Consider the following 19956-nt stretch of genomic DNA (forward strand, 5'->3'; position numbering starts at 1 on the left):
AGAAGTAATTCGATATAATATAAACTAGAAATTAATATTTATCATATAAATTAAAAATTCATATCTTGGATTTTGAATATATAAAAAATATTCTAATATAAAATACTTCAAGTCCGTATAACTAATATTTTAATATTCTTCAAGACTAAGATCATCCAGTGATCAATTTGACTATTAACTTATTATTTTACTTAATATTTATTTTCATCATGTTGTTCTTTTTTAATTTTATAATTTTGTGTTATGTTGTTTTTATTTTATTTCAACAACTAATAATTAGAGTTGTGTGAAATAATTAATGAATGTTAGAACTTAGAAGAGATAATTTTGATGCGGTTGGGGCATTAATGAGCCTTAATCCACGAGTCATTGTATTAATGAGAGTGTTTATTACATAAATTTTTTTGAGCGATCCCCTTTTCTACTATTAAGATATTTATAGGCTCGTGACAGTGGTAAAAAAGTCACTATTGTCGTGTTATTATAAACCATGCTTTGCACGATATTTCAAATATGATCTTAGGACATGATTGCTTACTTTTATGACGTGTTTGGGATGTTCATAGATGTTTGGTGAGACTAGACTTATCTCTTATTTATGACTTAACATCTCATTTTTGTAGTCGGCATTTGATGTATGGGTCTTGTAAAATCAGAGAATGATGAGTTTAAACCCTTAAACACGTTTGTTCAGCGTAAGATATTGGATGTTTTTTCCCATGTCGCATTAAATGTGTACTCAGTGTTTTCTTCCTTAAACAGTGTGTTATACTCCATTAGTCCTCCTGTATCCTTCTTTGGGTTAACTTCACTTGCGAAGAGGAAAAGACAAAAGATATCTATTGTCCAGCTAGACCCTCCGAGAGAGGACTAATTTGTCATTACTCCTTTAAAATAAGGGGAGTTCTATTTACACCCCACAAAATGATAAGTACACCCCATTATTAAAAAAAATATAAACTTAAATAATTTTTAAAAATTACTCTTAATATTTTTTTAAAATTTTTTTCTCACATTATTTTATGTTAATTTCAATACTTATTTTGATTTTATTTTCATAATTTTTTCTAACTCATGTATATATTTTTTTTAATTTTTTCTAAGAAAATTTTATATAATTTTTTATTTTAATTTTTTTCTCATAATATTTAAAATATAATTTATTTTTGTTTGATAGGTATATTTTTTAAGAATATGAATTGGAAAAAAAAAGGTTAAAAAAATTTAGTACAATTAAAGATATAAATTTTATATAAAATAAAAATTATTAAAATGGGGTGCCTTTAGAAAATTTTGGGGTGTAAATAAAATTTCCCTAAAATAATAGACTCCAGGAGTAATTAAGGTGACGTGTCCCGTAACGTGGGTCTCATTACCACCTGACTCGCTCCTAAATTGCTATGTATTTTGGGAGAAATACTAAGTAACATTTATTATTGATATTTTGTATTTTTAAATGTATCGTTGTTTTAAATCAATTATTATTTTTGTGATAAGTTTTAATTTGAGAACAAAATATAAGATTATTTTTATAAAATAAAATAGGAATTTTTTTTTTTATTTTTACACTTCAAAATATTTTTTTTTTGTATTTTTATAGAATTCTACATAGAATTATCTATAGCAACTAACGGAGTAACCAAAATTCACATAGCAACTAACATAGAAACCACCAGAACAATCTAAACCATAAATTAAAAAAAAAAAAAAAAGTTAAAAAATGGTATATAAAGTAATTTCCCAATAAAATAAGAGTTAAATTTTTTTTAAAAATATCTCACATCAAATTAGTATAGATTCAAAATCTAACACTATTTTATTCAAAAAAAAAAAAAAATATAATAACACCATTAATAGTGTATAATTTGATGGATAATTTAGTGTATCATTAAAGTGTAAAATAATTTAAAATCTATATTAATTTGGTAAAATGATGTACCGTTGGAGATGATTTAATAAATCAAATTTGTGAAAACAAGTCCGTCATATTTTCAAAGGGCAACGTTTAAATTTATTTTATCTTATTTTCGATTAAAAAAAGCATTTTAAATAATAACAATGATGTGTTTCAAAATACAGTAGAACCTCTATTTAAGAATACTCTATTCAAGAATAACCTCTAATTTGTTATAAAAAAATCAAGTCCCAATTTGGGCCAGTTATAAATAAGAATAACCTCTAAATTGTAATTAATTATACATTTTTTAAGTCCCGTATTACCAAAGTATACCTCTATATAAGAATAATTACATCTTAATAAAATATATATGTGTATTTTGTAAATTTATTTATGTAAAATTAATAATTTTATTTTAAATTATAATACATGTATGAATATTATATTTACTCTAAAATATTTCTATTATGATATAATATTAATGATTATTTATTCTTATTATTGTTACGTTGATATTTTTTGGTTTTTTAATTTTTTTTTCTAGTGTAACTCTATTTAGTTATAACCTCTCAATTAGAATATAATTTATTTGGTCCCAGTGTATTCTTGGATAGAGGTTCTACTGTAATAATAAAAGATAATGCAAATCAATAATAGAAAGAAAAGCTTTCCCATTGTGAAAAATATATAAAAGCATTTATTGAAAAAATAAAGTAAATAAATTACAAGAATAAATTAAGCTTAAGCCAAAATCGCTCTGGATCCCTATTCCCTCCATAGTTTAGAGTATAGAAATACAATACAAAGACTAGAGAAGAAGAGAGAGCCTTCCCTCTCTCCCTCCCAAAACATCTTCTACACACTTTGATTCTGGATCCACCCAACCTTCTTCACCTACTGCTTCTAGGTCTCTTCTTCTTCTCCCGATTTAGGGTTTTGTTTCTCTTCTTTTTTTCGGAGAAAATTTCTTCGCTTTTTCTGCTTTAGGTTTTTCTTCTTTTATATACGCATAATATTTGTATATGTTGAATTCTCACTTTTGCTTTGTTGTTGCAGGTTGTTTCTCTTCACTGCGTGGTTTCTGGACTGTTTTAAAAGATGGTATGTTACTCTCTCTCTCGAGAAATAAAAATTACTCTACTTTCTGTTTGGTTTTTAAGAAAGTAAACGAAATCTAAATTCTGAACAACAGTGTATTTATTAATTGGCTCTTGTGTGGTTTTGATGGTATTTTCATTACTAAACAACTCGAGTATAAGAAAATTTTCTTGAGACGATTTGTTTTTTTTTCCTTGAAGCTAATTTTTTTTTTTTGTATTCGTTCACCTAATAATGTCCAATGCTTGATGCCTTCTTTTGGCTTTGCGGTTCTTAATATTTTTGTATTGACCCTTTTCATGTTTTACTGTTTTCAGCTTCCTCTTTCTCTGCTTAAGACAGCCCAAGGGCACCCTATGGTAAGATCACTGTTCCTTTTGTAGAATTTTTTGAAAACAATGCTTATTCATTATAAATTGTTCTTTTATTTTAAATCAACTCTGATGAGTGATTCTCTTTCTTGTATATGTGATAAAATTAGTTGGTAGAACTGAAGAATGGTGAGACTTACAATGGACATTTAGTTAATTGTGATACATGGATGAACATTCATCTTCGTGAAGTCATTTGTACTTCTAAGGTATTATGCCATTTACCATTACCCTTATGTTGTTTTGTTGTTTATCAATACTTTTAATATTTTTAGCTCTTTCTCATGGAAGGGATTAGCTTCTTACCTGTCTTGAATATGAAAACATTTAGGATGGAGACAGGTTTTGGCGAATGCCTGAATGCTACATCCGGGGGAATACAATTAAGTATCTTCGAGTTCCTGACGAGGTATGCTTGCTTTTATGAATGTTATATGCTATATTCACTTCGATTTCCTAGACATTTAATTTTATGTATTTATTTTTATAATGCAAGTTTTGTCTCTTATTCCCATTAAAAGTTTGTTCTCATGTTATACGGGTGCTGTGTTGGTCTTCTTATTTACTTGGGTATTTTGGATATAGTGGATGATTAGTACATTAATATTCGTCACCGCTTGTTTATTTGTCTCTTTTCCGACTTTGAAGGAGGCATGAATTTTGATATATTTTCCCCACTTTATTTGTTCTCCGCTTGTAGCCTTTATGCTTAAAAAAGAAATTCTTGTTGATTTGATTGATGGAACACTAATTGTTTTTGCTTTTCAGGTGATTGACAAAGTTCAAGAAGAAACTAAGAGTCGATCAGGTACATGATTATGTGATTGTAATAAGTAGTTCTACAACACTTTACTCTATCCTCGCCTAAATATAAACAGCTTTCAAGCTCTTGGACCTTGTAGATTATTTTTTACTTGACACAAAGTTATCATCTTCTATGTTTTCAGATAGGAAACCACCTGGAGTAGGACGTGGCAGAGGAAGAGGTAGGGATGAGGGTCCAGGTGGACGGCAACCTAAAGGGATTGGCCGTGGACTAGACGATGGAGGTGCTAAAGGCCCTGGTGGAGGCCGTGGCAGGGGTGGATCTGGTGGTAGAGCTGGTGGAAGCAGAGGTAAATATACTAATATCCTGTTTTTCTTTTTCAAGTAAGATTGAAAAGACCTTATTAAATTGGAGTGTGCATGAAACATTTTTGACCTTTATGAAGTACATCAGTGATGTTTGGAGACAGTCATGGAAGAATTCAACTGTATATTAAGATTCATTTAAGTATATAACTGATAATAAGAAAAATCTTTGCTTGCTTAATATTTGAGAAATTCTCCAGCATTCCTTATATTTGAGATCTACACCAAAAGTTAAAAATCTTACTAAGGAAAGAGATCTATCATTACTTGAACAAAAAGTGAATGTGAAATATGTTCTGTCATTTAGACATTTAAGTGGGTCAGTACTTATTTTTAGTGCACACTATTCGTCCCATTCCCATTCATGAAGTTAGAAAGGAATCTAATTTATCTCGTCTGACATATTTATCTGTTGTCTTATGCTATCAGGTGGGGGACGAGGGCGTGGTTGATTTGGTGGTTAGTTGGTGAAACAAAATATTGGACCATTGGCTGCTTTTATAGGCATATTGGTTCCATGTTCAAGTCAAATGTCTCTAGTTTCCGGCCTCCGATATTATTTTCTACTGCTGTGTAACTCATTTAGAATGTTGCTTTATAAGTAGCAGCAAATGTAGCTAGTGTTTTTCTTTCTTTTTTTACTGTTTTACATAACTAGAAGCTATTTATTGTGTTTCATTTTGGGTGAGTTTGAGGAATATATGCGTGCATTTGCCAAAGTAATTCCTGCTTGGCCTTATTATTGTTTTTCTTTTATAAACGACTTTGTTACATCTATATATTTTGCTCCAGTTTCTTTTCATTTCGTGTTAGTTTTGGGTTGATAGTAGACTGTTTAAAATTCTTGTCTATAACTTGTAATTGAAACAAGACAATTAATTATACAGTGAACTCACGCAAAGGTGAAGAGGATAATGCATGGTTTTAAAACACCATATTAATAATAATAAATATAAAATTCAAAAATTACATGAAAAGTTAAGGAAAACCAATGACAAGATTGCAAAAATGGGTAGATGCTAGTAAGGTTGATGCCTAGTTTTCTTGCGAGTATTGGGCGATCTCATAACCAATGCACTTGAGAACCAGGACCGATCTGTTTGTGACGAATCATCTAAAACCCAGCAACACAAGCGACCATCTTCACCGCCTGTCCATCCGAACATGCCTGGACTGTGATCCAGTCCACTGCAGATGCTTGATACAGGCAAAGCACTTCTAACAATGCCACCATGTCCGCCCATAAGTACCGCTTCAGGGGAACCTATAGCTGCTTCTCCTTTATAATTTACAGGAAAGTAACCCAAATTGCCAGAATTTGTGCCACCGACAACCCAAAGTCGTTCCTCTTGTTCTGAGTAGTGGCAATCAACAAAGTAATCAACCTGCCAAATCATAACGGGCCAATTTAAACCTATGCGCCATGTTTCCATGAAGATTTGGTAGGGGCATTAGTCAATTAAAATTTGGAGAGAGATTATTACTTGATCTGAAGTCCATGACTTGGAGGCTATTGAGCGAGCATCCTGGAAATCGCCTTCATTTCTTGCATCGTTCCAGTCCCAAATACTACAAGCAGCAACAGTTAAAAATTGGCTTACACAAGATAAAAAAGAGAAATTCATCATAATCAATTTGGGTAGCTATGATGACATGAAACATAAGTAGATTAAGATCGATACCTCAAAGTTTCAATATGGGACAAACACCATAATTTCTGAAACTTATCTCCAAAAAACCCCACTTTTCCAATTGAAGTTCCCACATTAATCACCTGAACGTTTGCAATACCAAAGGAACAGAACATAAGTATACACATTGGCTCCAAAGAAACAGGGAAATGCATATTATGAGCGAGAAGCAAAGACAATATAAAAAGGCGCTTACTGACTCCAGGTTATCATCGTCGTTGATGTCACCGTCTGTATCAAATATGCATATCAATCCATCAACAGAAGCAGATAACAACTTGTTTGGCTGGCTGGGAATAAAGTGTACCTAGCAGATATAATTACGAATAATTCCTTAAGATAAACCAAAATAAATGAATGGCTATGTCATCAAAACAACATAAGGCACACTAAAAAAGAAACCACAGTTGTTTTTCTAATATCTTAAAAGTGTTATCCAAAAACACTTTTAGAATGCAATTTCTGTTTCACAGCCTAACAATCACATTATAGATCAGGTAAGTATTCAGTTATTACAGGGATGTATCATAAGCCACAAAAGCACCCAATGAATATATATATGTCTATACATACATAAATATATAATTATAGGTATTACGTTTCTATTGATAACCACATCTGCAATTCATCTCAACCAACTGAGACTACAATAGTGACCCTATATATGCCTGCAAGTATACTTAGTGTGAATTATTGGTGTCAAAGCAAGAAGAGTACATAGCCAATGAGCCTGTATACGTATGAACCAACCTGAGTAACGTCCTCAACATGGGAGTCTTCTAGACATGCAACTTGTTTCTTGTTCCTCCAATCCCAAAACAGTATCTGAGATTATAAATGTCAAGAAGCAAGAAATCTCAACAAGAAAAAAGATAAGAAATTTCACAATATAAAACAACAAAATCTCCATAGAGCGTATTCGAAGCACAAATACTAAATATCATCCCAAAACTAATACACACTTCCTTCTCCACTATAGAAGCACAAATTCAGGAACAAAAAACTCTGCAATTCATTCCCCTATGCCAAAAAGTGATGTATTTCTATGATAAAAGAACAAACATCTGAGATATGAAAGCCTATAAACACAAGCAGGGGTACCTGTGATTTACATCCCGCGGATAAAAGATTACCAGTGGATCCTCCAAACGAAAAGCTGAAGATCTCTTGTGAAGGACCAGCACTAATGGATGAAACCTGTAGTACCAACAACAAAGTACAAAGAGAGAAACTACATTTAGTCCCACGTACTAATTTTAGCAAAAAATAAGGAAAAAAGAACAACAACCTCTTTGAATGTACGGGTGTCCCAAACTTTAAGGGTTCCATCAGAGGAGCAAGAGTTCAAGACATGAGGGGTTGATGTAGCAGAGAAAGAAATGTGGTTGATTGTATCAGAGTGACCCTTACACTCTCCATAATACTGACCAGTTACTGGTGAGTAAAGCTTCACTACGTTCGTCGACAATGAGACCGCCATAGAAGTCCAATCATTCCTTCCATAAAAATGGAAAATTTTCTAAAACCCATTAAACTTATACCCTTTTGGTTCGATCAAAAAACAAAACAAAACAAAAATCCAACCAATAGAAAATGAATATGGAATTTTTGAAGCTAGAAAGAAAAGGTGGGAGAATTTTACTTGGGGACAATTTGGAAAACGTAGTCATCTCCGAAGTTGGTTTGGATTGAGTTTTTGAGTCCGACCCGATTGAGGGAATTTGGATTGGACTGAGGCAGTTCCTCCACATCCATGGCCGTGGCTTCCATGTCACTTCTCCGTAGGTTTCAGGGTTTAGCTAAAGCCAAAGGAAGCAGAAGCAGAGGCTTCGAGTCTCGGAAGTCCCAAGTTGGGTTTTAGGGTTTTAGATCTACTAAGGTAAGGACCACTGAAGTGACTGTGTATCTGCTTTTAAATTCTTGCCTTGTCAATGTGTCACCGTTGACATTCTTCGTTTTGTTATAAATATTATTTTCTTAAAAAATAAATTAATTATTAGTATTTTATATTGATTAATTAATATCCAAAAATAGTAATGTAAAATTATAGTATAAAAAATATGTGTTGTATATATTTTTTGAAAAATTGTGGATGCATGAAGGTTTTTATTAAAAAAATATTATTATAGAATATGATTAGTTTTGTTATTCTTAAATTTACTAAAGAAAAATAAGAATTATTACTTTAAACTATTTAATTAATATTGTTGTAAATATTTTTTCTTTTGAGAAATATTAGGTTGATAATTAATTGATAAATTTAATTGTTTAGAATAGAATAAAAATATTTGGAAAAAGGAAAATAAATATTTTTTCTTTAAAAATATTAATCATTAATATTGTACATTAACTAATTAATATGTAAAAAAACAAAAAAATTGAAGTTGCTACAAATATTTGGGAACTTGAATAAATCTTCAAGAAAAAAAAACATTCTAACAAATATCAACCAAAACATGACTTCATGAATATATAAAAAATACGTAAAGTAAATAAAAGTTTGGGTCCGTGTCCCGAGTCTGGGTCCAAATTTGGGTCCGGGTCCCGAGTTTGGTCTGAGTATCGTGTCTGCATCCGTGTTCGGTCCCGACTTCAGGTCCGGATTCCAAAACTCGAGTCCAGTCCCAAGTTCGAGTTAGAGTTCAGGTCCCGGGTCCGGGTTTGGATCTGGGCGAATTTGGGTCTGAGTGTGGGTTTGGGTCCCATTCTCGGTTCGGGTTTGGGTTCGGGTCCCGAGTCCAAGTCCAATCTCGGGTTTGGATCTAGGTCTGAGTTCGGGTGCGAGTTCGATCTTAGGTTGTCCTGAGTCAGGGTCTCGGGTCCAAGTCTCGGGTTTGGGTCTGGATTGGAGTCCGAGTCTTGAGTTCGGGTCCGGATCCTGGGTTCGAGTTTGAGTGTCCGAGTCTAATCCTTGGTTTGGGCCCGAGATCTAAGTTTGGATCTCGTACATGTCTAGTTCGGGTCCAAGTCCAGGGTTCTTGAATTAGACATTTTTTAAAAAAAATTAATATGTTGAAACCGGATTGGATCTTATCTGATTCAAAATAAAAATTAGCAAGGCAAAACAAATCTGATTCAAGATCCAATAAGTATTCGAATGTTTCGGATCAGAAGTGATCTGTCGGATCAAAACTCAGACCCGCTTCATATAAATGGATTTTTTTAACATATCTAAATAAATAGAATTTACTCTCAAACTATGACATGAATAAGATTTTATCCCTTAAATTATTTATTTGTAAAAAATATCCTTTAGATTCAATGGCATTTCGTTCACTTTTACAAATAGTTTAGTTAAAAAAAAAATATTACATAAAATAGGTGTAATTTGAACATTATATTTGATTGTAAAATTATTAACTACATCAAATTTGCTATTAAAAAAAATTATTAATTACATCAAAAAAATATCTAAAAAAAAAGAAACAAATGCATTTGAAATAGCTTGAGGAATTTTATTTTTAAAAAAACATAATTCAAGAAGCAAAATTCTCAGTCGTAAGTCTTTTTTTTTTTTGAAAGAAATTATACTTATAATAGATAACAAATCAATTAGACCTCTCGATTATTACATAGTAAGATTACAAGGATAGTTGAAAGTGAAATACAACCAAATCTCTTGTGGGAAATACAACCAAATCTCTTGTGGATAAAAACACACTAAGCCACATTATGAGCAGCAAAATTACAAATTCTACTAATGTTAACAAAAATACAACTAATAAACAAAAAAAAAAAAAGACCTAAAACACAAAAAAAAGTATAATTCTCGCCCAATGAGATAAGTACCATCGAATCATTCTCTCAATAAGAAGCTTAATTATAATATGCTCATTGCTCAGTTTTCAAATCATCTAAATCAGAGCACAAGTAGAATGGTATACCCTCCAGAGAGGACCCTATTTTTATTTTTTAAGAAAAAACTGACAAAGAGACCTCATGTAGACTGGCAAAACTAAAATTAAATCGTGGTTTACGCTAAAGTTTTGATCAAACTAAAACTCAAAACCATAAAATGTCCGTTAGGTATGGTAAGAACATAAAAATGTTTATGCCAGATATCCCATATGAATGATCCAGCAAATATGATATTTATAAAGTGTAATCTAGTTCCTTGGCATCTTATATTTATAAAAATGTTTTTGAAACTATGATATTTTCAACTGTCGAATCTTTTCTCCAAAGATGTATAAATTTTACTGAAAGAAGATAAACAATAAACGACCCAGTTACCTCAACTACTGCATATAGAGTAAATGGGTATAACAAAAATCATAATAGCATCCACTAATATAAAACCAAGAGGTAAGAATACAACATCCCCACTATTTTAAGTCTATGCCAGATATCCCATATGAATGATCCAGCAAATATGGCAAATATCCAACCTCAGAAGAAAAGTTAGAAGACACACACCAACCCCTCCCTACAAACGAAAAAAATCATCTCGCCACTCACCACACAGCCATGGTTGACCGCATTAGTAGTTTTAAACCGGAACAACACTCATGTGCTGGGTGCAGCTTCCTTTTTCTCATCTGAAGCACCGACTTCTGTCGTATCAGCAGCTGCAGCTGCTGCCGCTTTCCCATCTCCCTTTGACACTTCTTGCTCTGCAACACACATGTAAACATTACATTTCTATCAACAAAATACAATAATCCCAACATAGAAGGTGAACACTTCTAAATGATCAGCCACCATTTTCCTTAAAAGCAATTAAGAGCTTTTTAATCCAGTAAGATCGAATTTGAATAAGAAGAAAAAATACAGCTGGCCTAGTTACCTTCGTCGTCACTATCCTCAAAATCCTCAGGCATCCCCATTCCACCCATGCCACCCATTCCCCCCATGCCACCCATTCCACCCATGCCACCCATGCCACCCAGGCCTTCCAAGCCCGCCATGCCACCGAGTGCTTCCATGCCAGGCATGCCCCCCATGCCGCCCATACCGCCCATGCCGGGCATGCCACCCATACCGCCCATGCCGCCAAAATTCTGGGAAAATAAAGCAAGAGTCAGTATAAGCACACAATCAGAGCTACTTCAGATACAAGAAAGCTTGTGAACTGATGAATACTAACCGAGAAATCCATTCCCCCTAAATCTGCGTCACCGGCAGGAGCACCTAATTAAATGAGCAAACAAATCATCATATGACAACCCTGACCAAAGCCGAAAGTAGAAAAAATGACAAATAGTATTAGACATTAGTATTACCACTATCATCATCTTCATCTACCCACTTATCCCAATCTACTTTAACATTGTGGGGTGTCTTTCCATCTCCACGCAAAAGCTTCTTCCACCAAGCCTTCTCTGCCTTCTCCAAGACACAGAATATACTCCTCACTCCAACATTAATTTTGCTTTCCTGTACCATGCAGAAATCACAAGTCCAATAAGATTCCCAATTAACAGGGTACATAGTACAATGCTACTAGAAGTAAGCACAATTTCAACCGCTTACCTCCACATTGACCTTATCAAAGAGTTCCAATTTCAGTTCATAAGCTTGGTTACCAGAACCGGCGGCACTAGCAGAAAAGGTAAAAACTCCTTCTGGATCAAGATCAACCTTGGCGTCTTTTGCATCAGGAAGTAGAACTGTAATATAAACCTTGTCTACTCTCTGGGCCCACTTCACTTCAGGATGACGACTACAAAATTTGCGTAAGTCTAATTAGAGGGCGCATCAAATTGAAAAGGCAACAAAATAAATATGCAACTCGGATGGTAATGGACTTAAAATTATCAAAACAACAACTATAAATACGGAAACTAAAGATAATTGCTTATACCCAAGACTCATAATTACCAACTCGTTATTTTGGTCTACACAAATAAAATAGCCTGAGTAGCATTACTCAGGCTCATGGGCTGCAGCCCAGGATTGGATAAGTGTAATAATCACCTTCCTTGTAAAAACATACCACTTCCAAAAACAACATACAACAAAGCTTTTGTGAGAGAGCAAAACCACAAACTCGATCGCAATTGAAAACAACCTTAAAATCACCATTTCAAAATAATTTCCCCCAAAAGACATCAAAATGAATAAAATTACCGATATATACATATCAAATTCTCCCCTTAACAAAAAAAGGACAGAAATGAGTTACGCCAAAATCAAACAACCATTTCCAAACTTTCCATATTTCAACATCGTGAATCACAAACACCAAATCATTATCAAAAAAAGATAAATATATATATAAAAAAAAAAAAAGTTATTCATTTCTATCTAAAAAATCCCAAGTTTTCTCCGTAACGAAATACGAACAATAACAGACGGTAAGTATAAAATGAGAGTGGCAATACTGTAAACAGGAATAAGGGGCGGAGAAGAAAGTTATGATTACCTCATAGTTTCCGGTAAGGGGAAAGAAACTGTAAACCCTAGAAAGAGAGCAAAAGAAGAGAGGAGAGAGCAGTGGGGGTAGAGAGATATTTAAGAGAGGCGTACTCGAGAGTTCTAGTACTTTCTTTTCTTCTCCTGATTTTTTTGATAACCTAGAAGAGTGAAGTAGAATGTGATCTCTGACAAGTTTATGACGCTCATTTCCTTTATCAAACTACCTATGGATCATTAATCTATCAACCATTACCCAATGGGCCCAATGGGCCCAATGCCAATCCCAACCCTTCAACGCTTTAAGCCCATTTCACGTATACTTGGGATCTATATTCAAGCAAAAGGGGCTCCACCAAAATCACTTAAATGAAGTTCCTTTTTTTTTTTTAACTTACAACAATACCGGAATTTTGGTTAATTTTTACAAAAATACTGTTATACGGAAAAGTTTTCAAAAATACTGTATTTTTATAAAACACCAGTAGAAACAGAACAACTCAAAATACCAGTAGAACAACTGAAAAACACCAGTAGAACACCAGTAAAAACTTAATACAGTATACTGCAGTATGAAATTTATAAAAAAACACAGCCTGACAGTATTTTTATAAAAAAATAGCAAAAGTTAGTATACCATATAAATTTCCTTTTTTTTTTTTTTCATTTTAAAGACACCTTTTTTTTAATGGTTAAAAATAAGGGGATTTTTTATTTATATACGTTATATTATAAGTATTAACAAATATAACGATAATAATTTAAATCATATTATAAGCGCTAATGCTATACCTATATAAAAATAAATGCATGCAATTTCCTTGGGCCTGGGCCACTATTCAATAGCGCATCTTTTTTTTTTTTTTAATGCATGACCATTAACCTTTATTAATTTTTGATTATTTTTTTCTTCTTTTCACTTTTTTTTTTTTAATGGAATTCATTCAATTCAAATAATTATAAAGGAAATGGCTTATCAAACCAAAGAGTTCGACGAATACAAAGGAACAAAACTCCAATCCGCTTAGCACTCGCTTTAGAATAACAACTACACTATTAATTATTTTGATTAAAAAATAGTACTAATATGACCTACTCTTTAAATGAATTATTTTAACACGTGGGAAGCATATAATTTTACACCATCACAAAATAAGATGTTTGAAACTAAAAGTAACTATTTAGTTTATTTAATAAATTTTTAAAAAATAACCAAACTTTATACTCAAACAAATTCATGAATATATATACCATACTAAAAGTATATATATTTTTTTTTTTTGAGAAACATATTAAAAGTATTTTTTTTTTTTTGACAATATATTAAAAGTATTTTTGATTGTACTAATCTATAAAAATAAAATTAATTTTATACTTAAGAGTTACTAAATGTTATTAAAAAAAAGAATAAGACACTAAGATGTATACTAATTGATTTCTATTTAATAAGTTCTATTTCGAAATCATATTATCTTATATACATCCTTCTTATCTACTAATTAATTACTTTAAAATTATAGTTTCATCTTACCTACCAATTAATTACTTTTAATTTTAAGACTATACTTTTCTTTATATTATGCTGTTGATCAAGATGTATTTATATTATTTATATATATAAATATATATAACTTTTACGTTACTTTCAAATATATTTAAAATTAATAATACATTAAAATGTAATAAATTATTATATAGTTTCTTAGTCAAATTTATCATTTGTTCTATAATGTTTAAAATACTATCTAGTTTCTTTATAAGTTATTTTTGAAATTATCAAAATTGTTCATTAAAATAAATTAATGTTAACAATAATTTAATTAATTTCAATCATTACATAACAAAATATTTACTTTTAGTAACTTATAAAAATAGTTGGTATTTAGTCATTTAAGTTTAAGTGTTAAATATGTATATATATATATATAAAATATATAACTTATTATATAGTTTATTAGTAAAATTAGTATGTATAATAATTTTTATAGCAACTAATTTTATTATACTTAAGATACCATTTGGTAACTTTTTAAATTTTTATATTAACATATCAAAATGCTTTATTATATAAATTTGTTATTAATATATCATATCGTAACTTTTAAATATAATATAATAAAAGATTTTATAATAATTTATAATCTTATATATAATTTGCAATTGAAATTGGTATACATAATTAATTCTTATTAATGTTATGGCAGGTTACTATAAGTGTCTTATTCTTTCATATTTAAATGTAGCATGATAGTATCTAAATAAGTTTATTTTATTATGTGATTTCGATAATTATTTTTTAAAAATATATATAAGGAAACTAAATCGTGTCTTAAGTACCACATAATTAGTTACTTACAAAAATATTATTTTAGTTAATATTATGTTGTCTTATTGTTTAAAATATTTTAAGTTACATTTACTTGTAGTAATAACATTTTTATTACCTCCAAAATTTAGTTGCGAATATAATGATAAGGTACAACAAAATATAAGTACTTACTGTATAACTTATTAATAAAATTAATAGATGTAATATAATGTTTAAGATACTATTTGATTACTCATAATTTTTTATATTCATATTAAATAAATTTATTTATATCATTTAGTAACTTTTTTTTTTTTATGTAAATCATTTGGTAACTTTATTATAAAATAACAAAAAAATTAATTAGTCTATGATACTAGTTTGTATTTTTTTTTTCTTTTAATTATGAATTTAGGTTACGTTTTGTTAACAAAATATTTGTTTTTATAAAAAAACCTAAATGACTTTGACAACAGTAGTAACTTATTTTACAATATCTTTTTTATTAACTCATAAAATTGATTTGTATATTAAATTTTATTTGAGTTCATAAAAAATAATTAAAAAGTTACATTTTTTTTATAAAACCTATTTAAATGGTTCGATAAAATTGATTTATTTAGAATTACTAATGAATTTTTTAAATATAAATAATAAAATACTTTTTAGTAATCACTTAATATCAAATGATTTGTTGGTTTTAAAATTTGGTTAATTGAATAAAAAGAAAAAAAAAACTATTTTTTTTATTTGCATATCACAATATTTAATTAAAAAAATAAATTACAAGGATATAATTTTTAGCTCTTGCTCGTGAAGTTTAAAAAATTTATATCGAATTTCAAAAAAAAGAAAAAAAACTGAATGTCATTATATAAAAAAAACCTAAAAGAGTGAAGTAATACATTGACAAAAAGACAAAAATAAGTAAAATAATTAGTGAAGTGGAGAGTGAAGTTAATGTCAGGAAAATTTGTTTTCGGTATACGCGCATAAGCAATTTATTAAAGAAATTCGGTATTTTATACAACATTAAAACATTGAAGTCTATTTTTATAAATTTTTTAGAAAATACGTATTTGTAGGTAATTTTCTCTAAAAATAACTTCTTTAAGTATTAATAACATTTTTATATTATTTAGGTATGTTTCGATACTCTTATTTATATTATTTCTCATTTTTTTTATATTTTTTTCTTTTTTTCAAACTTTAAAAATAATTTCTGATTACGTGGTTACTTGGATGAGCATAAAAAAAAATGTTGTTATGATATATTCTTCAATGTAAACATGTGGCAAGCATATATATTTTTTTCACTATTTTCAAAAAAAAATTATTTGGTTACTACTATTGGGCCCATCTTCCCTGTCCTTAGGTCCAAGTATGACATCAAACTAGCATTGGGCCCCTATCGGGCTCTTCGGGCCATCATCCATATCTTTAGATCCAAGTTTTAGTCGGACTAGCATTGGGCTCCATCGGACTAGAAGAAAAAAATCACAAAAACAAAAAAAAAAGAAAAAATGCAATAGCAACCATTTCAACACACAAAACAACAACAAAAAAAAAAATAGCAACAACCCTATTTCAAGAATCAAAATAATATTCTAAATTAAATATAACAATTAACAACAAAAAACAAAATAAGGAAATCACTTATCCACTGTCCCCGTCGTGCCCGTGCTACGACAAATAAAAAAAAATCCTACCACCAATGCACCTTAAATGTGAGCTTGGAGTAGCTAAGAGTAACTAATATCTTTATTTTTTGCAAAAATTTAAAGTGATTTGATGGGGGGAATGATAGATTATTGGGTTTGTGAAGTTAGAGAAGAGAGAAAGAGAAAGAAAAGATTAGGAATAGATTTAAGTGTAGGAAGTGTATTTTGGGGAGAGGAACAAAGTATACCTATTCTAATATTATGGCTTAACTTTGGTTAAGTTTTCATTTTTCACCTAATTTATTCGTTTACTCAAATTTTCCTATCATATTTGCCTATTTTTCTAATAACAGGCTTTTATTTCAATTGCACATATTATTTAATAATTTACTATAATATTAATTTATTACTAATTTTTCATGTCTAATACATTATCACAATTACAACAACTACTGCTGCTGATGGTGCATCATGATTAATACTTTCATGGAATTGTTAGATGATTGTCTATTTGATTTGTTTTGTATTATTGTACAACCTTTTTTATTTGGACTATGGATGGATTGTTCTATTATATATATTTGGAGAATTTTTAAAAATACTTTTTTTATGTTTTATTTACAATTTTATGCCTAAAATTTTTAATTACAAAAATACACTTTGTTTAGCAATAACTAAAAAAATAACATGAAATAAACCTCACAACAACTATAAATCAACTGTAAAACAACTAAAAAATAGTTTATAATTTTCACTAAAGAGGTATTTTTGTAAATAAAAAAGTTCAAAGAGTAAAAATAAAAAAAATTCCATGTTAATGTATATTTGTAATTTTTTTTATAAATTTTTGGTCTATTATCTAATTTTTTGGGAAAATTATAGCAAATGGCCCCAAATTATAAGACTGTGTTAGTAAATGTCCTCATTTCAAAACTTGTAGAGAAATAACTCTTGTAGACTATTTATTATTTATATTATCTTTTGTCATATAAAAAAATCAATAATTTTTTTTTATATTTTTTTTAGAATTAGAAGCAAATTACTTAAAGATTATGGTGTATCTATATTGGTTTTGTTAAAAAAAAAAATTATTTGAAAGTTATGTCGATTTTTTTTTTTAATTTTTATACTTTATTGTTGGTTGGTGGTATATAGATTTTATTGTACATTATATTTCTGTTTTGTTGTATTATATATGATTATTATTATTCCTAGTTGATATTTATTTTTTATTTTGCCAGGTATAATAGTGGTATATAATTTTGTTAATATGGTATATATAATTTTTTTTAATAATAATATCTTATTTTGTTTTATTTTTATTGTAAATATATATATTTTGTTGTATGATGTATAGTATTTGTTGTATATAGTATATGATTTATTTAAGATAATATTTAGTTTCTATTTTGTTATACATAAATTTTTTGGTATGTATACATATTTTAATATGGCATATAGAATTTTATTAGCATGATGTATATATTTTTGAGTATTAATTTAATATTGTTATAATTTCTTTTGTAGTATTAATTTTCAGTGATATAATATATTAGATATTATTATATATATATATGTATTGATCTAATATATTTATTCGTTTTTATTACAACATAATAATTTGCAATACTAAAAATATTATATAACTTAATTTAATTATTATATATATTTTTTAAAAAATAATATGTAGTAAATATATTTTTATAATTTGTATTAGTTAATTTATTATATTTAACTATTTTTTTAATTTTTTTTAAGAAGTAGACATTTATTAATTTAGTTTTTTAATTTAAGATTATTTTAGATTTTAGTCATTTTTTTTTTGTGCTCTGACTAATGTGTATTTGCAATTTGGACTATTTTGCTTGGACTAATTGTGTATTTGCAATTTGAACTATTTTGTTTTTCAATTTTTTTTTTTTTTTTTGCTCTGATTTTGCTTTTTAATTTAAATGGCTGAACTTATTTGAATTAGAGGTGGTCAATTTTATTTGACATTGGAACTAAATGGGTAGTTTGCCATTTTTTTTTAGGGAAATTTCAATTTTTGACCCTAATAAAATACCCCATTTCAAAATATATACCCTCCACTAATTTATACAAATTAATTCCACTATTACTCATTTGTACCCAAAATACCCCTCAAATTTAATTTTCCTATTCACACTCTCTTTCCGTCTTTCCCTCTCTTTCACTCTCTCTCTCTCTCTCTCTCTCTCTCTCTCTCTCTCTCTCTCTCTCTCTCTCTCTCTCTCTCTCTCTCTCTCTCTCTCTCTCTCTCGTTCCATCTCTCTCTCTGTCGTTCCCTATCCCTCTTCGACATCGACCCAACATCACGACCCACTCCGGCCATCCACCCACGTCCCCGACCCACTCCGGCCATCCACCCACGACCCCGACCCAACCACGAACCACCACGGACCACCACCACGACCCAGTGACCACCACGAACCACCACGAACCACCACGGACCACCACAAAACGTCGCCACCACCACCACCCGTGATCGTCGACACCGAACAGAGGCCATCGCCACCACGAGCAGTACCCGTCGCCACCACCACCCGTGATCATTAAAAGGTAATGTTTATGTTTTGAGAAAAAAATACATTTTTCATAGATTTGGATGCCAATTATTGCATGTTGTTGAGATTAGTGGATTTTGTGTAGCATTTGTGATCTTTAGGTTGTAGATTGTAGTGTTTCAATGAAATCTGTGTAAATTACAGGGTTGTCGATGACATGTCGATAGGTTGTCGATAGGATGTCGATAGATTGAGTGTCTGTTTGAATGTTACTGTAATTTGTATGTCGATAGGATATCGCTTGTATGTCGATAGGATGTCGACTGGTATTTTAAGAGTATTTCTGCCCTATTTTGTCGACGACTTGTCGACAGTATGTCGATGGTATGTCGATTAAATGAACTTGTTGATTGTTAGGTTGTATTGTCGACTGAATGTCGACTGTATGTCGACAATATGTCGATATATCGTGTAATTGTTATTTGTTTGAATTGTCGACTGTATGTCGACAGGATGTCGACATTTTGTCGACATGAAAGTATTTTGTCTGCTTTTGATAATGTCGACATAATGTCGACGGTATGTCGACATAATGTCGACATGTTTGTTTTGAAATTTTTGTGTGCTTACTGTTAGATAATGTCGACTGAATATCGACATGATGTCGATGTTATGTCGACCATTTTAAATTTTTTTGGCAGCTTTATTTATTTGTTTTTTTGTTTTTTCAGATGGCTCCCAGACTCATTATTCCAGCACCCGAGCATTTCACTGGCCGCGTCACATATAGGGGCACTGGAATTTTTGCAAAAATTAAAGCTCGGTTTGAGGAGTTCAACCTTAATAACACGGCGAAGGAAAGCCGTTTCGGGAGCTTCTGGAATGTCATACCACTGACATTCTCCTCGGTGTTATTTCAC

The 19956-nt window shown here is 30.2% G+C and overlaps 3 protein-coding genes across 4 annotated transcripts; 1 reads left to right on the top strand and 2 right to left on the bottom strand.

The window, feature by feature from the left end:
* Positions 1-2610: 2610 nt before the first annotated feature.
* LOC115697784 (probable U6 snRNA-associated Sm-like protein LSm4) lies at positions 2611-5301 on the top strand. Its single transcript, XM_030624949.2, has 8 exons — positions 2611-2804; positions 2954-2998; positions 3313-3354; positions 3477-3575; positions 3698-3775; positions 4135-4174; positions 4314-4481; positions 4927-5301. Exons 2-8 carry the CDS (start codon positions 2996-2998, stop codon positions 4947-4949), a joined length of 453 nt encoding a protein of 150 aa, XP_030480809.1. The 5' UTR covers positions 2611-2804; positions 2954-2995; the 3' UTR covers positions 4950-5301.
* A 32-nt stretch (positions 5302-5333) lies between these two features.
* LOC115695464 (WD repeat-containing protein GTS1) lies at positions 5334-8073 on the bottom strand. 2 transcript variants are annotated; one of them, XM_030622544.2, is made up of 8 exons: positions 7831-8073; positions 7477-7684; positions 7290-7385; positions 6939-7013; positions 6385-6495; positions 6180-6271; positions 5982-6066; positions 5334-5882 (listed from the first exon to the last, which is right to left on the bottom strand). In XM_030622544.2, the coding sequence occupies exons 1-8, from the start codon at positions 7956-7958 to the stop codon at positions 5517-5519; spliced, it is 1161 nt and encodes a 386-aa protein (XP_030478404.2). In that variant the 5' UTR covers positions 7959-8073; the 3' UTR covers positions 5334-5516. The 2 variants fall into 2 exon arrangements, with proteins under 2 accessions (XP_030478404.2, XP_060961567.1); XM_061105584.1 differs by having other exon boundaries at positions 7477-7707; positions 7831-7977.
* A 2378-nt stretch (positions 8074-10451) lies between these two features.
* Positions 10452-12779, bottom strand: LOC115697104 (uncharacterized protein Os08g0359500). The gene is made up of 6 exons (XM_030624047.2): positions 12553-12779; positions 11661-11850; positions 11411-11564; positions 11275-11318; positions 10975-11188; positions 10452-10801 (listed from the first exon to the last, which is right to left on the bottom strand). The coding sequence occupies exons 1-6, from the start codon at positions 12555-12557 to the stop codon at positions 10695-10697; spliced, it is 714 nt and encodes a 237-aa protein (XP_030479907.2). The 5' UTR covers positions 12558-12779; the 3' UTR covers positions 10452-10694.
* Positions 12780-19956: the final 7177 nt, after the last annotated feature.

The sequence above is a fragment of the Cannabis sativa genome, chromosome X (genome assembly GCF_029168945.1).
Source record: "Cannabis sativa cultivar Pink pepper isolate KNU-18-1 chromosome X, ASM2916894v1, whole genome shotgun sequence".
NCBI classification, from domain to species: Eukaryota; Viridiplantae; Streptophyta; class Magnoliopsida; order Rosales; family Cannabaceae; genus Cannabis; species Cannabis sativa.